The sequence below is a fragment of the Rana temporaria genome, chromosome 4 (assembly GCF_905171775.1).
Source record: "Rana temporaria chromosome 4, aRanTem1.1, whole genome shotgun sequence".
Taxonomy (NCBI): Eukaryota; Metazoa; Chordata; class Amphibia; order Anura; family Ranidae; genus Rana; species Rana temporaria.
In genome coordinates, this window is record NC_053492.1 from 191,851,080 (window position 1) to 191,873,109 (window position 22,030).

Genomic DNA, 22,030 nt, shown 5'->3' on the forward strand with positions numbered 1-22,030 from the left:
TCCACCCCAGCAACAATACACACCCCCCGAGAGGTTTTGACCTCCAGCAACAATAGATCTGTCCTAGCAACAATACACCTCCCAGAGAGAATTTGTCCTCCAGCAATAGATCTGCCCCAGCAACAATAGATCCGCCCCAGCAACAATACACCCCGTGAGAGGATTTATCCTCCAGCAAAAATAGATCTGCCCCAGCAACAATAGATCCACCCCAGCAACAATACACCCCCCCCACAAGAGATATTGTCCTCCAGCAACAATAGATTCACCCCAGCAACAATACACCCACCATCCAAGAGAATTTGTCCTCCAGCAACAATAGATCCACCCCAGCAACAATACACCCCCTGGAGGAATTGTCCTCCAGCAACAATAGATCAGCCCCAGCAACAATACACCCACAAGAGGATTTGTCCTCCAGCAACAATAGATCTACCCCAGCAACAATAGCCCCCCCCCCTTGCAACAAAATACCCCCCCCCCCAAGAGGATTTGTCCACCGCCAACAATCACAGAGAAGCCAGTATTAATAGACTCTCCAGTAGCCAGCAACAACAGACCACATCTCCCTCAACAGTAGATCCCTCCTAGCAAAAATGCCACCCCCTAAAAATAGATCCCTCACCAGAAAATAGATTCTCCCACCAGCAACAAAAGACTCTCCTCAGCAACAATAGATCCCCCAGCTACTAACATCAATAGAACTTGTAGCACGCTTCAGCACCTCTTGCCCTGACTTTCTATCAATTCAGTGCTGGAAGTGCCAAAACTGCGTTCCCCCGTGTTCCTGATGAAAAAAAAACCCTGTATATATATATATATATATATATATATATATATATATATATATATATAATATATATATATATATATATATATATATATATTATTATTATTATTATTATACAGGATTTATATAGCGCCAACAGTTTGTGTAGCGCTTTATATATATATATATATATATATATATATATATATATATAGTTCTTTTTTTATAGATCTATGTTTGTCCCAATCATGTATGACTCCACTTACTGCCGACTGACTCTACCTCTGCTGGAAGTCTGTTCTGAGCATCAACTACTCTTTCTACTATACAATCTGATTGTACAATCTCTATCCAATCCACTCAAGATTTACAAAAACAATGTAATATAAGGACCTGCCCAAACGATCCCATTGTTTTTTTTCATCCAATCCTTATCCAAGGGAGATTGTAAAGGAGAGGTGGCTCCCCACACATCAGACGTCACTTGTCATGTAATAGGAGTGTGTGCATCATACACCTCTAATGTTACTATGTATATCATTCTGACGTTTAAATAAAGTTTTTTATTAAAAAAAAAAAATACACCTCTATCAATCTGAAAGTGGAGCTCCACCCAAAAGGGGAAGCTCTGCTTATTTTCCTCCTCGCCAACCATGCCACATTCGGGATTTGACAGGTACCCGCTCCCACTTCCGGCTGACTTTGCCGCTGCAAACTCATCGGAAAATTCAGCCCCCCTCCTCCTTCCCCGGCCCTTGGACCATTCACAAAGTGTAGCACGACCCGTGCATGCGCAGTAGGGAATCGGTTGTGAAGTAGATTGTTCAGAGATTGTACAATCAGATTTTAGAATATATGGCTAGCCTATAAGCTGGCCATATACTGTACAATCAGACTAAAATCTCTGTAATATCTTTTACCCAAACAATTTGTATCCAATCAGGCAGATCCCTGCACTGAGCACTTCTTGGTAGATCTACAAGAGATTGTACAATCAGATTGTAACCTTTGTGGTGATCTTTAGGCTAGCTATAACCTGTGTAATTTTATTGTACAGTATTTTTTAGATCAACCATTAACTATTTACAGTGCAAGAGCCTAGCTAATCTGATATTATTTGAATAGATTGCCTGTTTTTTTTTTATATGATTGTACAATCAGGTTGCATAGTGTATGGCCAATATTAAAGCTGAGTACACATTGTACAATTTTCCATAAAACCATATAATATGAGGTCAAACCTAAACATTTCCAAATTCTATGCAATCAGGCAGACCTTGCACTACATAGTTGAAGGAAATTGAACAACAACAAATGATATAATGTATGGCCAGCTTAAGCCAACCATACACTATTCAATCTCCTTTCGCTGTACCAAAACCTAGTAGGACATACCTAAACTAGCTGATCGATTTGTATCCAATCAGACAGGCTGTACACAATTGATGGTAGATGTAGAAAATATTATACAATCAGATTTTATATTGTATAGTGTAGCTTTGGATCTGCAGTGGAACGTTGGATTACGAGCATAATCCATTCCAGGAGAATGCTCGTAATCCAAAGCAGTCGCATATCAAAGCGAGTTTCCCCGTAGAAGCCAATGGAAATTGACTATTGCATGTAATACCTCGTGTGGCCAGAGGTGGGGGGGGCGCCGGAGAGCCTCGGAAACACTTGGAAAGGCCTGGGACAGCTTGGCTTAAAGGGTCACTAAAGAAATTTTTTTTTTTTTTTTTTGCTGAAATTACTGTTTACAGGGTATAGAGACATAATAGTTAACTGATTCCTTTTAAAAAATATAAAAAATAGATAAAAACCAATCATATAATGTACCTGCAGTTTAGTTTTGTTTTTGCTGTTGTTTCCTGGTTCTCTGATGTACAGAGACAGAGAGCCAATAGAGGGAAGTGAAGGTTTTGCAAAACGAAACTGGATTGGTGCTGAGGGGTTTTAGACACACCTCCTTGATTAGTCACCACAGTGAGAAATCTCCCAGTACTGTGGTGATCAGGAAACAGACAACCAGGAAGTGTCCAGAACAGAGAGGAATTACAGCAACATCAAAGCAAAAACGAGCAATGAGGACATGAAACCAGGACTGCAGTAAGGTAAAGGAAGCTATTTAGCTAAAAAAAAAAATTCCTTTAGTGACCCTTTAACTAGGAAAACCTCAGAAAGGCTTGGGGACAGAGTATTTCCGAGTGGCGCTCCCCCACCTCAGGCCAAACGCGGTACTGCACACCTCTGTGGCTTGAGTTGTGAGACAACATTCGCAAACCAAGTCAGGATTAAAAAAAAACAGTGCTCGTATTGCGAAACGCTCGTTAACCGCGTTACTCGCAATCCGAGGTTTCCCTGCACTAACAAAGGTGTAGTATAAGGGCTAGACTGATTGTATAGTTTAGGTAAGTCCTCATATTATATTGGTAAGTCTAAAATAGATTGTACATAAATTGTACAATCAGATTGTATAATGTATGGCCAGCCTTATTGTGGCCATACACACTTTGACAAAATGATCCATTTATTTTCCAATTGATTGAATCTGATGGAAATCGAGTCTTATGCCCTGTACACACGATAGGTTAGTCTGATGAAAACGGTCTGATGGGTTTTTCCATCAGTTATCCGATGAAGCTGACTGATGGTCTGTCGTGCCTACACACCATCAGTTAAAAAAACGATCGTGTCAGAACACGGTGACGTAAAACACCACGACGTGCTGAAAAAAATGAAGTTCAATGCTTTTTTTAATTTTTTTTATATATATATATATATATATATATATATATATATATATATTTTTTTTTTTTGTATTTATTATTTTTTTTACATTTTTATCTACCCTTTGATGAAATATCAGGGTTCTACACAGACCCCTGATGATCAACATTTAAGACTGAGGACGGGACTGAGACTGAGGACTTTCTAAGATGGGAACGAGGGACACCTTTTAGCAAAAGTATGTAGGCATAGGACACACCCCCTGCCACGCCCCTTAACCACTTAAGACCCGGACCATTATGCAGGTAAAGGACCTGGCCAGTTTTTGCGATTTGGCACTGCGTCGCTGTTTTTGCGATTCGGCTCTGCGTCGCTTTAACTGACAATTGCGCGGTCGTGCGACGTGGCTCCCAAACAAAATTGGCATCCTTTTTTTCCCACAAAAAGAGCTTTCTTTTGGTGGTATTTGATCACCTCTGCATTTTTTTTTTTTTTTGCGCTATAAACAAAAATAGAGCGACAATTTAGAAAAAAATGCAATATTTTTTACTTTTTGCTATAATAGATATCCCAAAAAAAGATATAAAAAACATTATATTTTCTCTGTTTAGGCCGATATGTATTCCTGTACATATTTTTGGTAAAAAAAATCGCAATAAGCGATTGGTTCGCGCAAAATTTAAAGCGTTAAAAAAATAGGGAATCGTTTTATGGCATTTTTATTAATAATTTTATTTTTACTACTATTGGTGGTGATCAGCGTTTTTTTTTTTCGTGACTGCGACATTATGGCGGACACAACGGACAATTTTGACACATTTTTGGGACCATTGTCATTTTCACAGCGAGAAGTGCTATTACAATGCACTGATTACTGTGAAAATGACAATTGCAGTTTAGGAGTTAACCACTAGGGGGCGCTGTAGGGGTTAAGTGTGACCTCATGTGTGTTGCAAACTGTAGGGGGACGGGGCTGGACGTGTGACGTCAGTGATCGTCGTTCCCTATATCAGGGAACAGACGATCAGTGACATTGCCACAGTGAAGAACGGGGAAGGTGTGTTTATACTCACATCTCCCCGTTCTTCAGATCCATGTGCCCAGCCGTGCCATTCTGCCGACGTAAATCGGCATTGGGTGGTAATTAAGTGGTTAAAGGAGAAATATACAAAAAAAAGTTAAAGGGGTTGTAAAGGTACAATTTATTTTTATTTTTTTCCCTAAATAGCTTCCTTTACCTTAGTGCAGTCCTCCTTCACTTACCTCATCCTTCCATTTTGCTTATTTCTTCTGAGAAATCCTCACTTCCTGTTCTTCTGTCTGTAACTCCACACAGTAATGCAAGGCTTTCTCCCTGGTGTGGAGTGTCGTGCTCGCCCCCTCCCTTGGACTACAGGAGAGTCAGGACGCTCTCTACGTTGCAGATAGAGAAAGAAGCTGTGTGTTAGTGGGCGTCCTGACTCTCCTGTAGTCCAAGGGAGGGGCGAGCACGACACTCCACACCAGGGAGAAAGCCTTGCATTACTGTGTGGAGTTACAGACAGAAGAACAGGAAGTGAGGATTTCTCAGAAGAAATAAGGATATTTAAAAGCAAAATGGAAGGATGAGGTAAGTGAAGGAGGACTGCACTGAGGTAAAGGAAGCTATTTAGGGAAAATAAATTGTACCTCTACAACCCCAAACTCCTAAGGCCCCTTTCAGACTGGGGCGGGAGCTGCGGTGGCGGTATAACGCCGCTAAAAATAGCGGCGCTATACCGCCGGAATTGCCGCGGGTATCAGCCGCTAGCGGTGCGGTATTAACCCCCGCTAGCGGCCGATAAAGAGTTAATATCGCCCGCAATGCGCCTCAATAGAGGCGCATTGCGGGCGGTATTGCCGCGGTTCCCATTGTTTTCAATGGGAAGGAGCGGTGAAGGAGCGGTATACACGCCGCTCCTCTCACCGCTCCAAAGATGCTGCTGACAGGAGATTTTTTTGTCTCCCGCCAGCGCATCGCCTCAGTGTGAAAGCCCTCGGGCTTTCACATTGAGTCTGCAGTGCAGGAGTTTTTCAGGCGGGATAGCAGCGCTATTTTTAGCGCTTTACCGCCTGAAAAACTCCTCAATGTGAAAGGGGCCTAAGGGCTTTTTTTTTTAATCACTACTATTCCTCTGGTTTTGAAATTGAAAGCAGTTTAGAAATTGGATGAAAGGTTTAGCACTGGGAAACACTTTTTGAAAGATAAAAGATGCGTCTTATATACAATTATATAGATTAGACACAAATGGGGGACAAATGAGCAGGACAGAGGGACATTGCTCCAAATCAGGGACAGTTGGGAGGTATGCATGGGCCTGGTACAGGAGGGCAGGCTGTACTGCCTTATCATTGGCTCTGGTGCACAGGGAGATTAGGGTGTGCCCAGGCACACCCCTTGCACATGCCTATGCTCCTTTAGATCAACCAACAACCATCTAGCGCAAAGGCCTGCCTGATTGGATACAGATTGATTGGATAGATTAGGTTGGTCTTCATATTACATTGTGTTAGTAAGTTGATTGTACAGAGATTGTATGAGCCGATTGTGATGTATATGATGACCCTAAATTGGAAGGAAAGTTATAGCTATATCATTGTTTTGATGTATGAGGTGGTTGTAGCCGTATAAGTGCACTTGTAAAAAAAAAAAAGTGTACTTTTATTATTTGCACTAACATCCTAATTTTCAGGTCAAACCTTTAAAGTGTGCCCAGGAGGTCCTAATACACAACGTTTTAGCTGAATGTGAATAAGACAATCATTGAGGGATCAGACCACAAACAAATAAACACAGCAATGCTAATTAAACTTTCATATAAAACAATTGCTGTGCATGTTTGTTTGTGGATTTTTTTTCCCTTTAGCCCCAGGGTCACACGTCATATCGCATGTGAATCGCACCACATTCCTGTGCCAGTCACATGCCATTCTATGCAGTACATCCGTGTGAACCGGGCCTCAGTGTCCACAATTGGTACTTGCGCTACTTTGGTGCATTTTTCACACGACGGGCAGCCCCTTTAAGTCAATAGCCTGTCATGTCAAAAATGTGCTAAAAACGCATGCGGCATTGCTCAGGTGTGACGGTAATGGGGCCCTTTCACACCCAATGACGTTGGCTGCACTTGAATGCATTTTGCATAGACAACCCAAAATCAAGGACATAATTCACACTATTGCAGCTCAGCTCCGTTAAAAAAAAAAAAAGTAGCGCATGCTGTCTTTTTCTGCACTATAAAATGCAGAGAACGCACTACAAACGCGCTTCATATGCACTGCACAGCACCCCTTTAAGCCAAGAAAGCCATGCTTAAAATCTACAGAAAAATGCACTTTAAATGCAGTGCTAACGCAGCACAAAATGCATGCAAAACGCATTCAAACGTGTGCTTCAAATGCATGTAAACGCACAGTAATGTTCAGTTTCTGCTGTAAATGGGCCCTAAGGGCCTGTTCACAACACAAAAAAAAGTCCTCCAGATCCTTTTCTAAATGTGCTTTTTTTAATGCGTTTTTGATGCATTTTTTGATGCATTCCATTTGCTTTTTTCATTCTTGTTTTCACTGTTTTGGGGTCCTATGTTTTTTTATGCTTTTTACTGTGTTTTAGTACAGTTCTATGCAGGGAAAAAACAGCATGTTGTACTTTTTCTACCTGGAACTGAAAAGCACTGGAATGCACTGCACTGCTGTGAACTATGCCATTTGAACCCATATAGCCTACTTTACATGCTCTTTTGATGTGGAATAAAAAAACACTGCACTGCATGTGGTCTGAACTGGCCTGAACTTTAGGCTAGATTCACATCTATGTGTTTTTAGTACGTTTGCAGCTTCACAGAAATGCACCACGATCCACCTTATTCCCTATGGGTCATGTTCACATCTATGCAGTTTCCTGCAGTGCGTTTTTTGGAAAGGTGCAGCGACTTTCTTTACATGCGCACACTGTCTTTTTTTTTCTCCATAGACTTCAATAGAATTGCATTAAAAAAAATGCATGTGCATGCTTTTTTGTGCATTTTTGGAGCATTTTCCTGAATGACAACAGGCACCTCCTGGCACCATCAACACCTCCCAAAAAAACACAAAGGACTAATTCACACCACATGCAGTCCAGTGCTTTTTTTTCTGCATCAAAATAGCATGGAAAGTAGATTATATGGTTTCCAATGGCATAGTTCACACCAGTGCGATCAGTTCCAGGGCTTTCCACTTCCAGAAGAAAAAGTAGAACATGCTGTATTTTTTTTGTACCTGACTGTACTGGAATGCAGTGAAACACATCAAAAATGCACCAGAATGCGCTGCAACGCATCAAAAATGCACCAGATCCCAGTACAGTGAAAAAGGAAAAAAAGCATCTGGAATGTATCTGAAAATGCATCAAAAACACTCAGGAATGCACCAAAAACGCACTAAAAATGTGTACGCAGAAACGCATCTGGAATGGATTTGGAGTGCGTTTTTGTGGTGTGAACCAGCTCAAAAGACATCAAACATATGCATAAAAAAAATGCAAAAACGCCCTAAACCGCACATGCAGAGATGTGAACCTATAACCTTGATTTTGTCTTAGGGCCAGTTCACACCATAGAAATACAGTCCAGATGCGTTCCAGATGCTTTTCTGCATGCGCGTTTTTGCTGCAGTCCAGTGCATTTTTTTCCCCTTAGGACAAGTGTGTTCCTGTGTGTTTTTGGTGCGTTCCAGTGCATTTTCCCCCTCAGGACACGTGTGTTCCTGTGTGTTTTTGGTGCGTTCCAGTGCATTTTTCCCCTCAGGACATGTGTGTTCCTGTGTGTTTTTGGTGCGTTTAGGTGCGTTCCAGTGCATTTTTTATGCATTTGTTCCAGTACAGTCCAGTGCATTTTTCCCCTCAGGACACGTGTGTTCCTGTGTGTTTTTAGTGCGTTCCAGTGCATTTTCCCCCTCAGGACACGTGTGTTCTTGTGTGTTTTTGGTGCGTTCCAGTGCATTTTTCCCCTCAGGACATGTGTGTTCCTGTGTGTTTTTGGTGCGTTTCGGTGCGTTCCAGTGCATTTTTCCCCTCAGGACACGTGTGTTCCTGTGTGTTTTTGGTGCGTTTAGGTGCGTTCCAGTGCATTTTTCCCCTCAGGACACGTGTGTTCCTGTGTGTTTTTGGTGCGTTTCGGTGCGTTCCAGTGCATTTTTTATGCATTTGTTCCAGTACAGTCCAGTGCATTTTTCCCCTCAGGACACGTGTGTTCCTGTGTGTTTTTCCCCTCAGGACACGTGTATTCTTGTGTGTTTTTGGTGCGTTCCAGTGCATTTTTCCCCTCAGGACACGTGTGTTCCTGTGTGTTTTTGGTGCATTCCAGTGCATTTTTCCCCTCAGGACACGTGTGTTCCTGTGTGTTTTTGGTGCGTTTTGGTGCGTTCCAGTGCATTTTTCCCCTCAGGACACTTGTGTTCCTGTGTGTTTTTGGTGCGTTTAGGTGCGTTCCAGTGCATTTTTCCCCTCAGAACACGTGTGTTCCTGTGTGTTTTTGGTGCGTTTCGGTGTGTTCCAGTGCATTTTTCCCCCTCAGGACACATGTGTTCCTGTGTGTTTTTGGTGCGTTTCGGTGCGTTCCAGTGCATTTTTCCCCTCAGGACACGTGTGTTCCTGTGTGTTTTTGGTGCGTTTCGGTGTGTTCCAGTGCATTTTTCCCCCTCAGGACACATGTGTTCCTGTGTGTTTTTGGTGCGTTTCGGTGCGTTCCAGTGCATTTTTCCCCTCAGGACACGTGTGTTCCTGTGTGTTTTTCCCCTCAGGACACGTGTATTCTTGTGTGTTTTTGGTGCATTCCAGTGCATTTTTCCCCTCAGGACACGTGTGTTCCTGTGTGTTTTTGGTGCATTCCAGTGCATTTTCCCCTCAGGACACATGTGTTCCTGTGTGTTTTTTGTGCGTTTTGGTGCGTTCCAGTGCATTTTTCCCCTCAGGACACGTGTGTTCCTGTGTGTTTTTGGTGCGTTTAGGTGTGTTCCAGTGCATTATTCCCCTCAGGACACGTGTGTTCCTGTGTTTTTGGTGCATTTCGGTGCGTTCCAGTGCATTATTCCCCTCAGGACACGTGTGTTCCTGTGTGTTTTTGGTGCGTTTAGGTGCGTTCCAGTGCATTTTTCCCCTCAGGACACGTGTGTTCCTGTGTGTTTTTGGTGCGTTTCGGTGCGTTCCAGTGCATTTTTCCCCTCAGGACACGTGTGTTCCTGTGTGTTTTTGGTGCGTTTCGGTGCGTTCCAGTGCATTTTTCCCCTCAGGACACATGTGTTCCTGTGTGTTTTTGGTGCGTTTCTGTGCGTTCCATAAGCTAAAACTTTGTGTATTAGTATTTGTTAGATCTTGAGGAAGGGGTACAAAGAGAAAAGCTGATGTTCTGATCAAATTGCACGGGGATTGGATAATAAAATCAAAGCATGTTTAGCCACCATTGGAGTTCATGTGATACAAGCTTATTACCCAGCCTATGTCATAGTGGCCAATAGGAATTAGCCCTGGCTGTTGCCCCATTATCAACCTGTATAACTGACGCCCATCTTTCAGTATGATCAATGGGATCTGGACCAATACAAAGGCTTTATTCAGCCTAATAATGAGAAATAAAACAAGAGGGGGTCTTTGAGGTGGTCTCCATCCTTATGTTAATGAGTGGGCGTGCTCAGCTCTGCATTGTGCCTAATGAGGGGTTTGCTGATGTCACACTTTTGACAGGTCGGCATCCAATGAGGTGTGAATGTTTGCAGAGTCCAGGGGGTGTTCCATTTAGATGAGGACTGCCTTCCCTCAGTCCCATTTAAAGCTCAGTGTGGGACTTTAATGAAAACGTGTGTGCCTATATCTCATTCCAGCAACACGATGGTAAGTGACCGGCGGTGCTCCTGGCTGTGCGCCTGGCTGTGATTGGGGAGATCCCTGTGGGTGGATGGCTTCCTGCACCTCTGGATTGTATCCCATTGGATGTAATGCTTACCCAGGCTTGATGGGTATTTAGAGAGTAATTTTCTACTCTTGTGATTGTAGTGATCGTACTTCTGTGTCACTCACCGATCTGATTGTAGATCTGCCATGAATTATCCAGTGTATCTGATTTGATGGGAATGGAATGAATAGTTTAGATCCTCAATTGTATAAGCAGATTGTATGGTGTATGGGCAGCTTTAGAGCAGTATTCCTGCGATCTCTCTAAGAGATCAGAGTGTTTATCTTTAGCAGTGTTTGTGTTGTTTCCAGTGATTTGTATTGTGCTACATTGTATGCGAGCTTCCATCAGTAGTAGTAAGGACTGGAGCTGGGTGCATTCTTGGCATGCAATGTGCCAGCTTGGGCTGGAAATGATCTGAATGCCCAATCTGCAGCAGCACAGGGTCTCAATAGAGACGATCCTCCTGGAGAGAAGCTAGCTTTACCTCCCCAAAGACTCTTTGCTTTTGTTGGTCACACAAAAAAAAGTCTGTTCCTGCCATATCTAACCCAGTCCTCCTCCTGTGCCCTTCTTCCAGAACACCATTCTGCCGTGCCAAGAACAGTACTTTGCAGGGGGGCAGAGCTATGATTGCCCATACTTGCCCTCAACCACAGCGCCCACTGTTGATGTTACCAAGGATACATGGGTCTCTCTCTGGGCTTATGGTCTCCCAGACGACACATCCAACAACCAGGACCCACAATCCCAGGGTAAGTCCACCTTCCAACTACAAATCATGCGAATATTTACTAAAGGAAATCTTCCCCAGAGAAGAAGGTGAAATTGCACTTAGCAAAGGATACCCAATCACATAGAGAAACTGCATTGTTGCTTGCTTTATGGCTAGATGATGGAAGAACGTTTACTTCATTTACTAAGCTCTGGGGAAAATTCCCTTGCAAAGTGTAACTACCTTTACAAAGTAAACTGTCTGTTTGCCTTTAGTAAATCAACCTGTAACAGTTCACTGCAGAGCCCGAATCGTGCACATAGCTTTATGTGTGTGTGTGTGTATATATATATATATATATATATATATATATATATATATATATATATATATATATATATATATATTTGTGTGTGTGTGTGTACAGTATAGTTGCAGGTATTTATATTTACACAGTACCATGTGCATGCGCAGTATAATTACAGGTATTTATATTTACACAGCATTAAATATATATATATATATATATATATATATATATATATATATATATATATATATAGTTATATGGATGTATATGTACAGTATAAATAATTGCATGTGTTTATATTTACACATCACTATATATATATATATATATATATATATATATATATATATATATATATATATATATGTATGTGTGTGTATGTACAGTGTATATATAATTATATTTATGTATAGTTACACAGATATATATATACACAGATATATTGATGTGTATGAACAGTATATATAAAATTACAGATATTTATATTTACACAGCAATATTGTGATTATTTATATTTATGCAGCACCTTATGTCCCTGCTCTCCAGAGCTTACAGTCTAAGGTCCCTATTTTACATACATACAAGAGCATAGGGACCATTTAGACAAGAGCTAATTAACCTACCAGCATGTTTTTGTAATGTGGGAGGACACTGGATTACCTGGAGGAAACACACACACACACACATTATACATATATGTGTGTGTGTATATATTTATTTTTATATATATATATATATATATATATATATATATATATATATATATATATATATATATATATATATATATATATATATGTGTGTATTTATTTTTATATATATATATATATATATATATATATATATATATATATATATATATATATATATATAAAATGTATTTATTTTTTTGTAACTGTTAAATTAGTCTTTTACATTATTATTATTTTTTTTACATGATTAATAATCTTTTAAAGCTCTTGTTTTCTGTAACTTTAGAAACAATATTTTTCCAATAGCTGGGGATAAATAGAGAGAGACCAATTACCGGTGGCACGATCTACATATTAAAGTGTGCCTTTTTTTGTGTTTTCAGGGCAGCTGTACGATGAGGGCTGTACACTTCAAGATGATTTTGTATGGAATGAGCAGCTATCGTCTCAGCTGATTACAAACAAACAGGTAGATATTGGATACATGGTTCTCTACTAAATGGAAGGCATTTAAGAGGTTAAAGCATGATGCGTGTGCTGATCCGTACGTTCTGATCCCTATGTGCTTCTCCCTATGTTCTGATCCCTATATGGGCTGCTCCCTATGTGCCGATCCCTATGTTCTGCTCCCTATGTGCTGCTCCCTATGTCCCAATCCCTATGTGCTGCTCCCTATGTTCTAATCCCTATGTGCCAATCCCTATGTTCTGCGCCCTATGTGCTGCTCCCTATGTCCCAATCCCTATGTTCTAATCCCTATGTGCCGATCCCTATGTTCTGCGCCCTATGTGCTGCTCCCTATGTCCCAATCCCTATGTTCTAATCCCTATGTGCCGATCCCTATGTTCTGCGCCCTATGTGCTGCTCCCTATGTCCCAATCCCTATGTTCTAATCCCTATGTGCCGATCCCTATGTTCTGCTCCCTATGTCCCAATCCCTATGTGCTGCTCCCTATGTTCTAATCCCTATGTGCCGATCCCTATGTTCTGCTCCCTGTGTGCAGATCCCTATGTGCTGCTCGCTATGTGCAGATCCCTATGTGCTTCTCCCTATGTGATGCTCCCTATGTTCTAATCCCTATGTGCCGGTCCCTATGTGCCGATCCCTATGTTCTGCTCCCTATGTTCTGCTCCTTATGTACTGATCGTTATGCTCTCTGTCCCACAGCTTCAGGATACATTGGTGCAGAGGGAAGAGGAGCTGGCCCGGCTACACGAGGAGAACAATAAGTTGAAGCAATACCTGAACGGTAGCTTTGTGAAACGCTTGGAGGAAAAGACCAAGGTGTGTAATGATTGATCATCATCATGTCCTTCTGACCTAGAACAATAGATCTGTCACCTAGGGATCTCTTGCTGCACTAATCGGCTGTACATAGATAACATTAGCAGCAGCCTGTGTATTCCTAATGTTAGATAAAATACAGTATAGTGATAGGGAGTGATAGGGGGATCTCCGGAGATAAGGGCACACTGACACTTGTATTGCTGTCAGCTATGCTGATAGGATTACATAGAGCAGGCAGCGCTGACAGCCCAGGTGACGTGTAAAGTAGTCTTGGTATAACAAAGCCTCTGGACGTGACTCTGGCTGTGATCGTCGTCTATAGTGATCTCCATTGCGTCGCCAGTGAGCGATGTGCTTGTGAATGGCACCTGTACCTGTATAAGATCCCCCGCGGCGTCTTCCCTCCCCAGCCCCATACATACGGGATTATCATCAGACCCAAGGAATGTCCCACTAATCTCTGCTCAGCCGACCAATACCTCCACACTCACCATTACAGAGCACAAAACCACCGTCCTTTCACTTTTCACTAGGAGCTTAGGTCCTCTGGAAGGGTGGCATGCTGGCATTTGTAGTTCCACAGCAGCATCTGTCTGCTAAAGGAAAAATACTGGAACTAGCTGCTAGTGATTTGGGTTAAGCCTTGGGGAAAGTGTGCTGAAATGTTAAACTGAGATAGCAAACAATCATGTTCTCTAAGTATAGAAAATGAAAGCTGATTAACAATGCTAGGTAGTTCTGATGTACAGGGGTTGGTTTACTAGGCTGCTCACTTTGCAGGGAAATTCTACCCTAAGTTAGTGAATGTGGTGAAATTCATTTTGCAAAGCATACCCTAATCATGTGCATGGATAAATATGTGTGCATATACAGTATACAGTAAAACCTTGGTTTGAGAGTAACTTGGTTTGAGAGCGTTTTGCAAGACAAGCAAAATGTTTTAATACATTTTGCCTTGATATACAAGCAATGTCTTTATATAAGTGTAGCGTCACGTCACAACTGAGTATAAAAGAGAAGCAATATGGTTACATTTAATGAAGGTACAACATTTAGCAACTTATTGCTACACTTAGAGGTGCCTCTCTTCTCTTTTATACCCAGTAAAAAAAATGCTTTGATATACAAGTGCTTTGGATTACAAGCATGTTTCTGGAACGAATTATGCTCCCAATCCAAGGTTTTACTGTATATGTATAATTTATTTGCACATGACTGGATGATGGAAGCAGAGTTTCACTTCCTTCACTGAGCAATCTCCCTTGGCAAATGGGCATCCCTTAATAAATCAACCCCATAGCTGGAGATTTACTAAAACTGGAGAGTGCAAATTCTGGTGCAGCTGTGCATGGTAGCCAATTGACTTCTTACTTCAGCTTAAAGCGGTTTAGTTGAACCACCGATGTTAAAAAAACTAAAAACTAAAGGCAATGGCCAGGGGCGGACTGACAACTTATGGGCCCCCCCGGGCAATAGGAGATTATGGGCCCCCCGGGCAATAGGAGATTATGGGGCCCCCGGGCAATAGGAGATTATGCTGCCCCCGGGCAATAGGAGATTATGGGGCCACACAGTATACACACACACACATACAGTATACATACACAGAATACACACAGTATACACACACAGTATACATACACACAGAATACACATACACTCACTGAAAAGGTACAGGAGAGGGGGGGCAGCTATAATCTTGGGATTTTTTTGAAAACACAAATTTTTACATACTGTCCCTGGTTTTACTGAGGCTGGCAACCCTCATGGGGCCCCCTAGTGGCATGGGGCCCTCGGGCAGTGCCCGAATGGTCAGTCCGCCCCTGGCACTAGCATAATGTGCTAGTGTGCATTGCATACTAGCACATTATGAAATACTCACCTTGGAACCAGCCCTCTCACCGATAAGAGGGCTGACATGTTCCCCCTGTCTGTTTTCCGGGTTCGCAAGCTCCGGCTATGTGATTGACTGGAGTAGCGATGACGTCACTCCCGCACATTGCGCGAGGCAGCCACCATTTCTGGGACAGACTCTGAAGGTCCGGCACCGGACCTTCAGAGTGCATGTGCCGATGATGTCATTGGGTGCAAGCACTCTGAATATCTCCTAAACTGAGTTATGTACAGAACCTACAGGTAAGCCTTATTATAGGCTTACCTGTAGGTACAAGTGGTAGTACAAAGTTTACTACTGTACCACTTTAAGCTTTGACACAAAAAAAACAAAAACGTGGAAGCTGATTGGTTTCAATGCAGAGCTGCCCAGATTTTGCAAACTCCACTTTTAGTAAATTAACTTCATAGTGTCCTGGAATTTATAAACAAGAGTGGAGATCTTGCCTAAATCAGAAGTTGCAAAACATGGCTTGCCAACAAGTCTGTAGGTCGGGATGGGTGCCGGATGCTCATTCCTTTTTTGCTGATCTCTGCTATACTGTATGTGACACTGTAGTACTTGGTCTTGTTGTAAATATTTTCTTATTGTTTTCCCCTACAGAAGCTGTTGTCCCAGCATGGCATCAGTGCTCCCCTAAAGAGAAAAGCCAGGGTAAGCAGCCTTGCCTCGCCTGAAACCTCAGCCAAAAAGGCCAAAAGGAATCTTTATAACGATTTCACTGCCTGTGAAGGACAATCTGGTTCTACTGTAGCATCCTGGGTCCTGCAGACCCTGGGACTCAAAGATGTCAACACCATTGATGATTCTGCATCAGCTAACTACAGTGCCATCTCTAAAGAACTCTCCACCAGCATAGGGGGAGCAGAGTATGGGGATATCCAAGACTCCCCCTCTTCTGGATACAGTACAACCCATACGACTTCTGTTCACAGCCAGGCTGGGAGCAACCTAGACTCTCCCTATGTGTCAAACTATTCCCCTTCATCCTGCAGTTCTACACCCCGGCCAATAAGTGAGACAGTCAGTCCATTTGGCTCTCCTATTTGCTATACTCCAGAGGTGTCTCCAAACAAAACAGAAGTTGCCTTCTCCACATCCCTGAACCCTCATTGCAATGTGAAGACTCACAGCTTCTCCAATGGACAAGCATTTGTTCGCAGAGATGGAGAAGGGGGCTGGAAATTCACCTGGGTCCCCAAACAATCTGAATAATGAACTATACGAATATGGGGTCATCTCATGGGAGTTTACAGAACCATTTGCACTTGGTCATGAGGACCTATGAAGACCCCTTCAGTCCTGATACTGCCTATGTATTCCAGTGTGATCTCTTTAAACCCACTGATTGGGTCTTGCCAGTCTGCCAGTATACACCAAGGGGGCCTTCATTTGTTTGCATGTGAATGTATATATGTATCATATTTTTTCCATGAAAAAAATTGCTTATTCTAACAGTATTTATTTCTGTTGGGTTCTAAGTGCAATTAATGGCAGTGCAACTTTTGATTGTAGTCCTTTTTGTTTGCACCTCTTTAATCTGCTGCCTAAACAATGATCACTGCCTTAATATATATACAGTGACCACAGAGTGACTTACTGCCTGTAAGAGACTTTCTTCTACACTGACTTGAATAAAAGACTTTTACTTCCTCCTGCAAAGCCACTGTTACTACATATCTGCCAAACAAAGTAGCAGGCGTGCGCGGACAGGTGTACATGTACTACAGTCCTTTGTTGTCCCAGTTGGTGCAGTTCCCCAATAACCCCAACCTGCCATTCCTGACTGCCTTTTACTAAGCCTATTTATTGACTGCCTATTGCATTAATGAGGACAATCACAATGTGGAGTCTGTGTTATTTTGTATAGAAATTAACTGTTAAACAATTTTTGAACGTTTCCTGGTGTGTAAGATTGGTTTTTCTCCCACTGAGACCCCATGCTGTCTTCTTAATAATACTTATGTGCAAAATTACATTTGCGCTGTAATGTTCTGGCTTGTATCCTTCAACACAGAACAATGATTGTAGCTTTTTTTTGTTACTATTATTAATTGATGAACATTTTGTTTATCAAGTCAGTCAGTCCACATAAATGTTTCCATTTTTGGAAGCTCTGTGCTTGAGTTGCTGAGGCTACACACCTGATATGGCCATTGGGTCCTACTACCATAGGCGTGCGCAGGGGGTGTGCCAGGTGTGCCCGGGCACACCCTAATACCAGGCGCCAGTGCCATTCAGTGTTCAGAAGTGTAGGGGGGCACATAAGCCATGGGGCAAGGGGGACCCACTGTGCCTTGTCACACACTACATCCTCTCTCACACACTCTCTCTCTTGCCCCCTCTCTCTCTCTAACCCCCCTCTCTCTCATCCCTCTCTCTTTCTCACCCTCCTCTCTCCCCCTCTCTCTCTCACCCTGTCTATCTCTTAACCCCTCTTTTTCTCCCCCCCTCCCCCCTCTGTTCCAACCCCCCTCCTTCACCCACTTCTCTCTTTCCCCCTCCTCTCTCCCTCTTACCCATCCCCCCCCCCAGTTCAGACCCTCTCTCCCCCCTACCTCTCTCTCAATCCCCTTTCCTCTCTCTCTCTCTCTCTCTCTCTCTCTCTCTCTCTCTCTCACCCCTTCTCTCTCTTAACCCCTCTTTTTCTCCCCCCTCTGTTTCACCCCCCTCCATCTTTCTCTCTCTCTCTCTCTCTCGCCACCCTCTCTCTCACCCCACGTCCTCTCTCTTTCCCCCCTCTCAACCCCTCCTCTCTCCCTCTTACCCGTCTCCCCCCCCCCAGTTTCAGACCCTCTCTCATCCCACTTTCTCTCTCACCCCCCTTTCCTCTCTCTCACCCCCCCACTTTCTCCCTCTGACTGACTCTGCCATAAGATGCAAAATGTATTGAAACTGTTAAATAAGTTTTAATACATTTCATAAATGTTTGTTTACAATTATTTAAAAGATTGTGTGTGTGTCTGTGTGTATATATATATATATATATATATATATATATATATATATACACACTCATACCCGCATGTGTGTTTGAGTTTTGGGGTGCACACCCTAATGCAATAGGCTGCGCACACCTATGCCTACTACTGTATATAATGTACATATACAGGCATACCCCTACTTTTAATTACACTTAATTACACTTATTTGCTAAAGCTGGAAAGTTCAAAATCACTTCTGCATAAAAACCAATGAGCTTCTAACCCCAGCTTGTTCAATTAAGTTTTGGTAATAAAACCTGGAAGCTCATTACTTTCTATGCAGAAGTGAGCCTGATTTTGCACTTTCCAGCTTTAATAAATAAACCCCATTGTGTACTTGAAAGTGGGATTTGCCTGTATGTATGTATATATATATATATATATATATATATATATATATATATATATATATATATATATATATATATATATATATATATATATATATATATATATATATATATATATATATACTGTATATATACACACACAGGCACACTACTTGCTAGATTTAGATTGCGTACTGTATATTGATAACTATAACACGAAGGACAAGAAATCCTTTTAAATGTAGCCCCTCCTCAAATTGCAAATTCCTTTGTTGCAAGCCTCCTTGGCTCATGAGACTAGTGTAAAGTGTATTAACACCTTGGTTGATTGCTCTTGTGCCGTTTACAGCTAATTAACTGGAGGGTCATTTTATTAACCAAACAGTAGCCATGTCAATAATGAGGGGGCGAGTTAATTGTCTTTCAGAGAAAGTCACTGTACTGATCAGATCTTCCACTAGCACACTATGCAGGGATCAGGCACAATCCACTTTTACATCGTACTAATCAACAAGGGGTTAATGTAATACAAGCATGCTCTAGGAAAAAAATAATGTTGCTCATAGCAAATAACCGGAATCATTGGATCCACTTCCAACCCCTGATTGGTTGCCATGGGCAATAAGTAATTTTTGGGATTAGGATTAATAGAGTGTATAGTTTTGCAGCATTTGTGTGTCCCTCCCAGGTAAGAGGCAGATCTGTTGTCACCTTATCCCCCAGGCAGCAGCAATTGGACAAGGTGTGATTCCTGTGATAGAGCCCTCCAGTCTGTAGTCAGAGGTCCTTGCCTCCCTGGGGGCCACACTGGGTCGTTTAAGTACAAGATAAGCTGCTTCCTAAAACTAGATGTCGCACACTTCCAACAGATGTTCTAACAGATTGGAAATGTGAACTAGGTCTGCTCAATGCCTCATTTGCCAGCAGCAGCAGCCCACATAACTGGCATTTTCCTCTGGGCACCCATTATATTCCGTATGGGAGCAGTGTGTGTGTTTTGCGCAGTTTACTAGCATGCATTGCATACATTTACAATAATGACAAATAATTGAAGTTTCAAAAACGTCGTTTTATTTCATGATTTAAAACGTTGTTTTTTTCATCACAAAAAACGAATGTCTGTACGCGGCATTAGGTACGAAATTCATAGGTAAAGTTTGCATTATAAGGCTGATAAAGACTTGTGGATAATGGACAGCTTATTTGACACAGGTTATTCCATACCCGTTTATTAAATTATATTCAATTAGTCAATAGGAATCCTGTTGCAACCAATCACAATTCACCCTTCATTAATCTAACTCTCTAGTTATTTAATAATAATAATAATAATACTAATAACAGTAATAATAGTATTTCTATACATTTTGCCGCAGCAAAGTCACCCGGAAGTGGGAGCGGGTACCTGTCAAAAATAGGTACCCGTGCCCCCCGTTTATTAAATTATATTCAATTAGTCAATAGGAATCCTGTTGCAACCAATCACAATTCACCCTTCATTAATCTAACTCTCTAGTTATTTAATAATAATAATAATAATAATAATAATAATAATAATAATAATAATAATACTAATAACAGTAATAATAGTATTTCTATACATTTTGCCGCAGCAAAGTGGGAGCGGGTACCTGTCAAAAATAGGTACCCGTGCCCCCTCCCTAAAGGTGCCAAATGTGACAGTGGAGCCACATTTGGGTGGTGCTCCGCGGCTTAAAGAGGAACTGCAGTCTGCTCACATAATTTGTATTAAAAACGTCTTTGCCATTCTGAAGCTTCCCTCCAACCACTTTGCATATTATTTTATATATACTGTGATTCTGTACTTGCCAAATATGCTGCAGAAATCTCCCTCCACTGAGTCTGGCTGCAGCCATTTTAACTGTGGGCAGCTGAAGCTGCTGCCTGTTCACTTCCTGGATTTACACAGAGACACACCTCCAGCTCTGCAGCTCTCATTGTCTCTCTTATGACTCACCCCCCCTCCCTTCCTGGCAAACTCTCACAAGAGTGAAGCCTCGTACACACGTCCGAGGAACTCGACGGGCGAAACACATCGTTTTGCTCGTCGAGTTCCTTCTGAAGCCGCCGAGGATCTCGGCGAGCCAAATTTTCCCATTGCCGTCGAGGAAAAAGAAGACATGCTTTCTTTTTGGCCCGACGAGATCCTCGGCGGTTTCCTCGTTGAAAAGTGTACACACGACCGGTTTCCTCGGTAAAAAAAAAACAAAACAGCAAGCTTCGTGCTGGTTTATGCCGACAAAGTCGGCCGTGTGTACTAGGCCTGAGATAGAGAGCTGTGCATGATGTCATAATCCTAGGCTAATGACCAGACAAGAAACAGAAAGTGGGCTGAAAAAGGTATTTTCTGCATGGCAGAAAAATGTTTTTACTATCAAAAGCTAAAACAACAAGGGCAGAAGATTTAATAGATGGACAGTTAAAAAAAATGACTGAAGTTCTGCTTTAACCACTTGCCGACCGCCGCTAGTCGGCAGAATGGCACGGCTGCGCAAGGCAACGTACTTGTACGTTGCTTTAAATTTGCCGCCGTGCGAGCGCGCCCATGCCACGTGCTCTGTGACTGTACCCGCGGGACCTGATCGTGTCACGGAGCTGCAGAACGGGGAGATGCCTGTGTAAACAAGGCATATCCCTGTTCTGCCTAGTGACAGGAGTGATCTACTGCTCCCTGTCATTGGGAGCAGTGATCAGTGTCCTGTCACTTGTAGCCCAGCCCCCCCCCACAGTTAGAATCACTCCCTAGGTCACACTTAACCCCTTAATCTCCCCCTAGTGTTTAACCCCTTCCCTGCCAGTGTCATTTACACAGTAATTAGTGCATTTGTATAGCACTGATCCCTGTATAAATGACAATGGTCCCAAAATAGTGTCAAAAGTGTCCGATGTGTCCGCCATAATGTTGCAGTCATGATAAAAATTGCTGATCGCCGCCATTACTAATAAAAATAAATTATAATAAAAATGTCATAAAACTATCCCCTATTTTGTAGACGTTATAACTTTTGCGCAAACCAATCAATATACGCTTATTGTGATTTTTAACCAAAAATATGTAGAAGAATACATATCGGCCTAAACTGATAAAGAAATATGTTTTTTTATATATTTTTTGGGTATATTTATTATAGCAAAAAGTAAAAAATATTGATTTTGTTTAAAAAATTGTCGCTCTTTTTTTATTTATAGCGCAGAAAATAAAAACCGCAGAGGTGAATGAATGAATGAATGAATGAATGAAAAACTTATAAAGCGCGGCGCATGCGAACTGAATCGCTTCTGGGCGCTAGTTGTTCATGTCTCATGACATCAAAAGAGCAGAGTTTTGATCTGTCTTCTGAAAGTCAGGTGGTT

General features: G+C 42.0%; 1 protein-coding gene across 1 annotated transcript; it reads left to right on the forward strand.

Moving 5' to 3' along the window:
- The first annotated feature begins 10,300 nt into the window (after positions 1–10,300).
- Positions 10,301–17,242, forward strand: GMNC (geminin coiled-coil domain containing). Its single transcript, XM_040349567.1, has 5 exons — positions 10,301–10,382; positions 11,024–11,198; positions 12,544–12,629; positions 13,329–13,445; positions 15,946–17,242. The coding sequence occupies exons 1-5, from the start codon at positions 10,341–10,343 to the stop codon at positions 16,555–16,557; spliced, it is 1,032 nt and encodes a 343-aa protein (XP_040205501.1). The 5' UTR covers positions 10,301–10,340; the 3' UTR covers positions 16,558–17,242.
- The last annotated feature ends 4,788 nt before the right edge of the window (positions 17,243–22,030 follow it).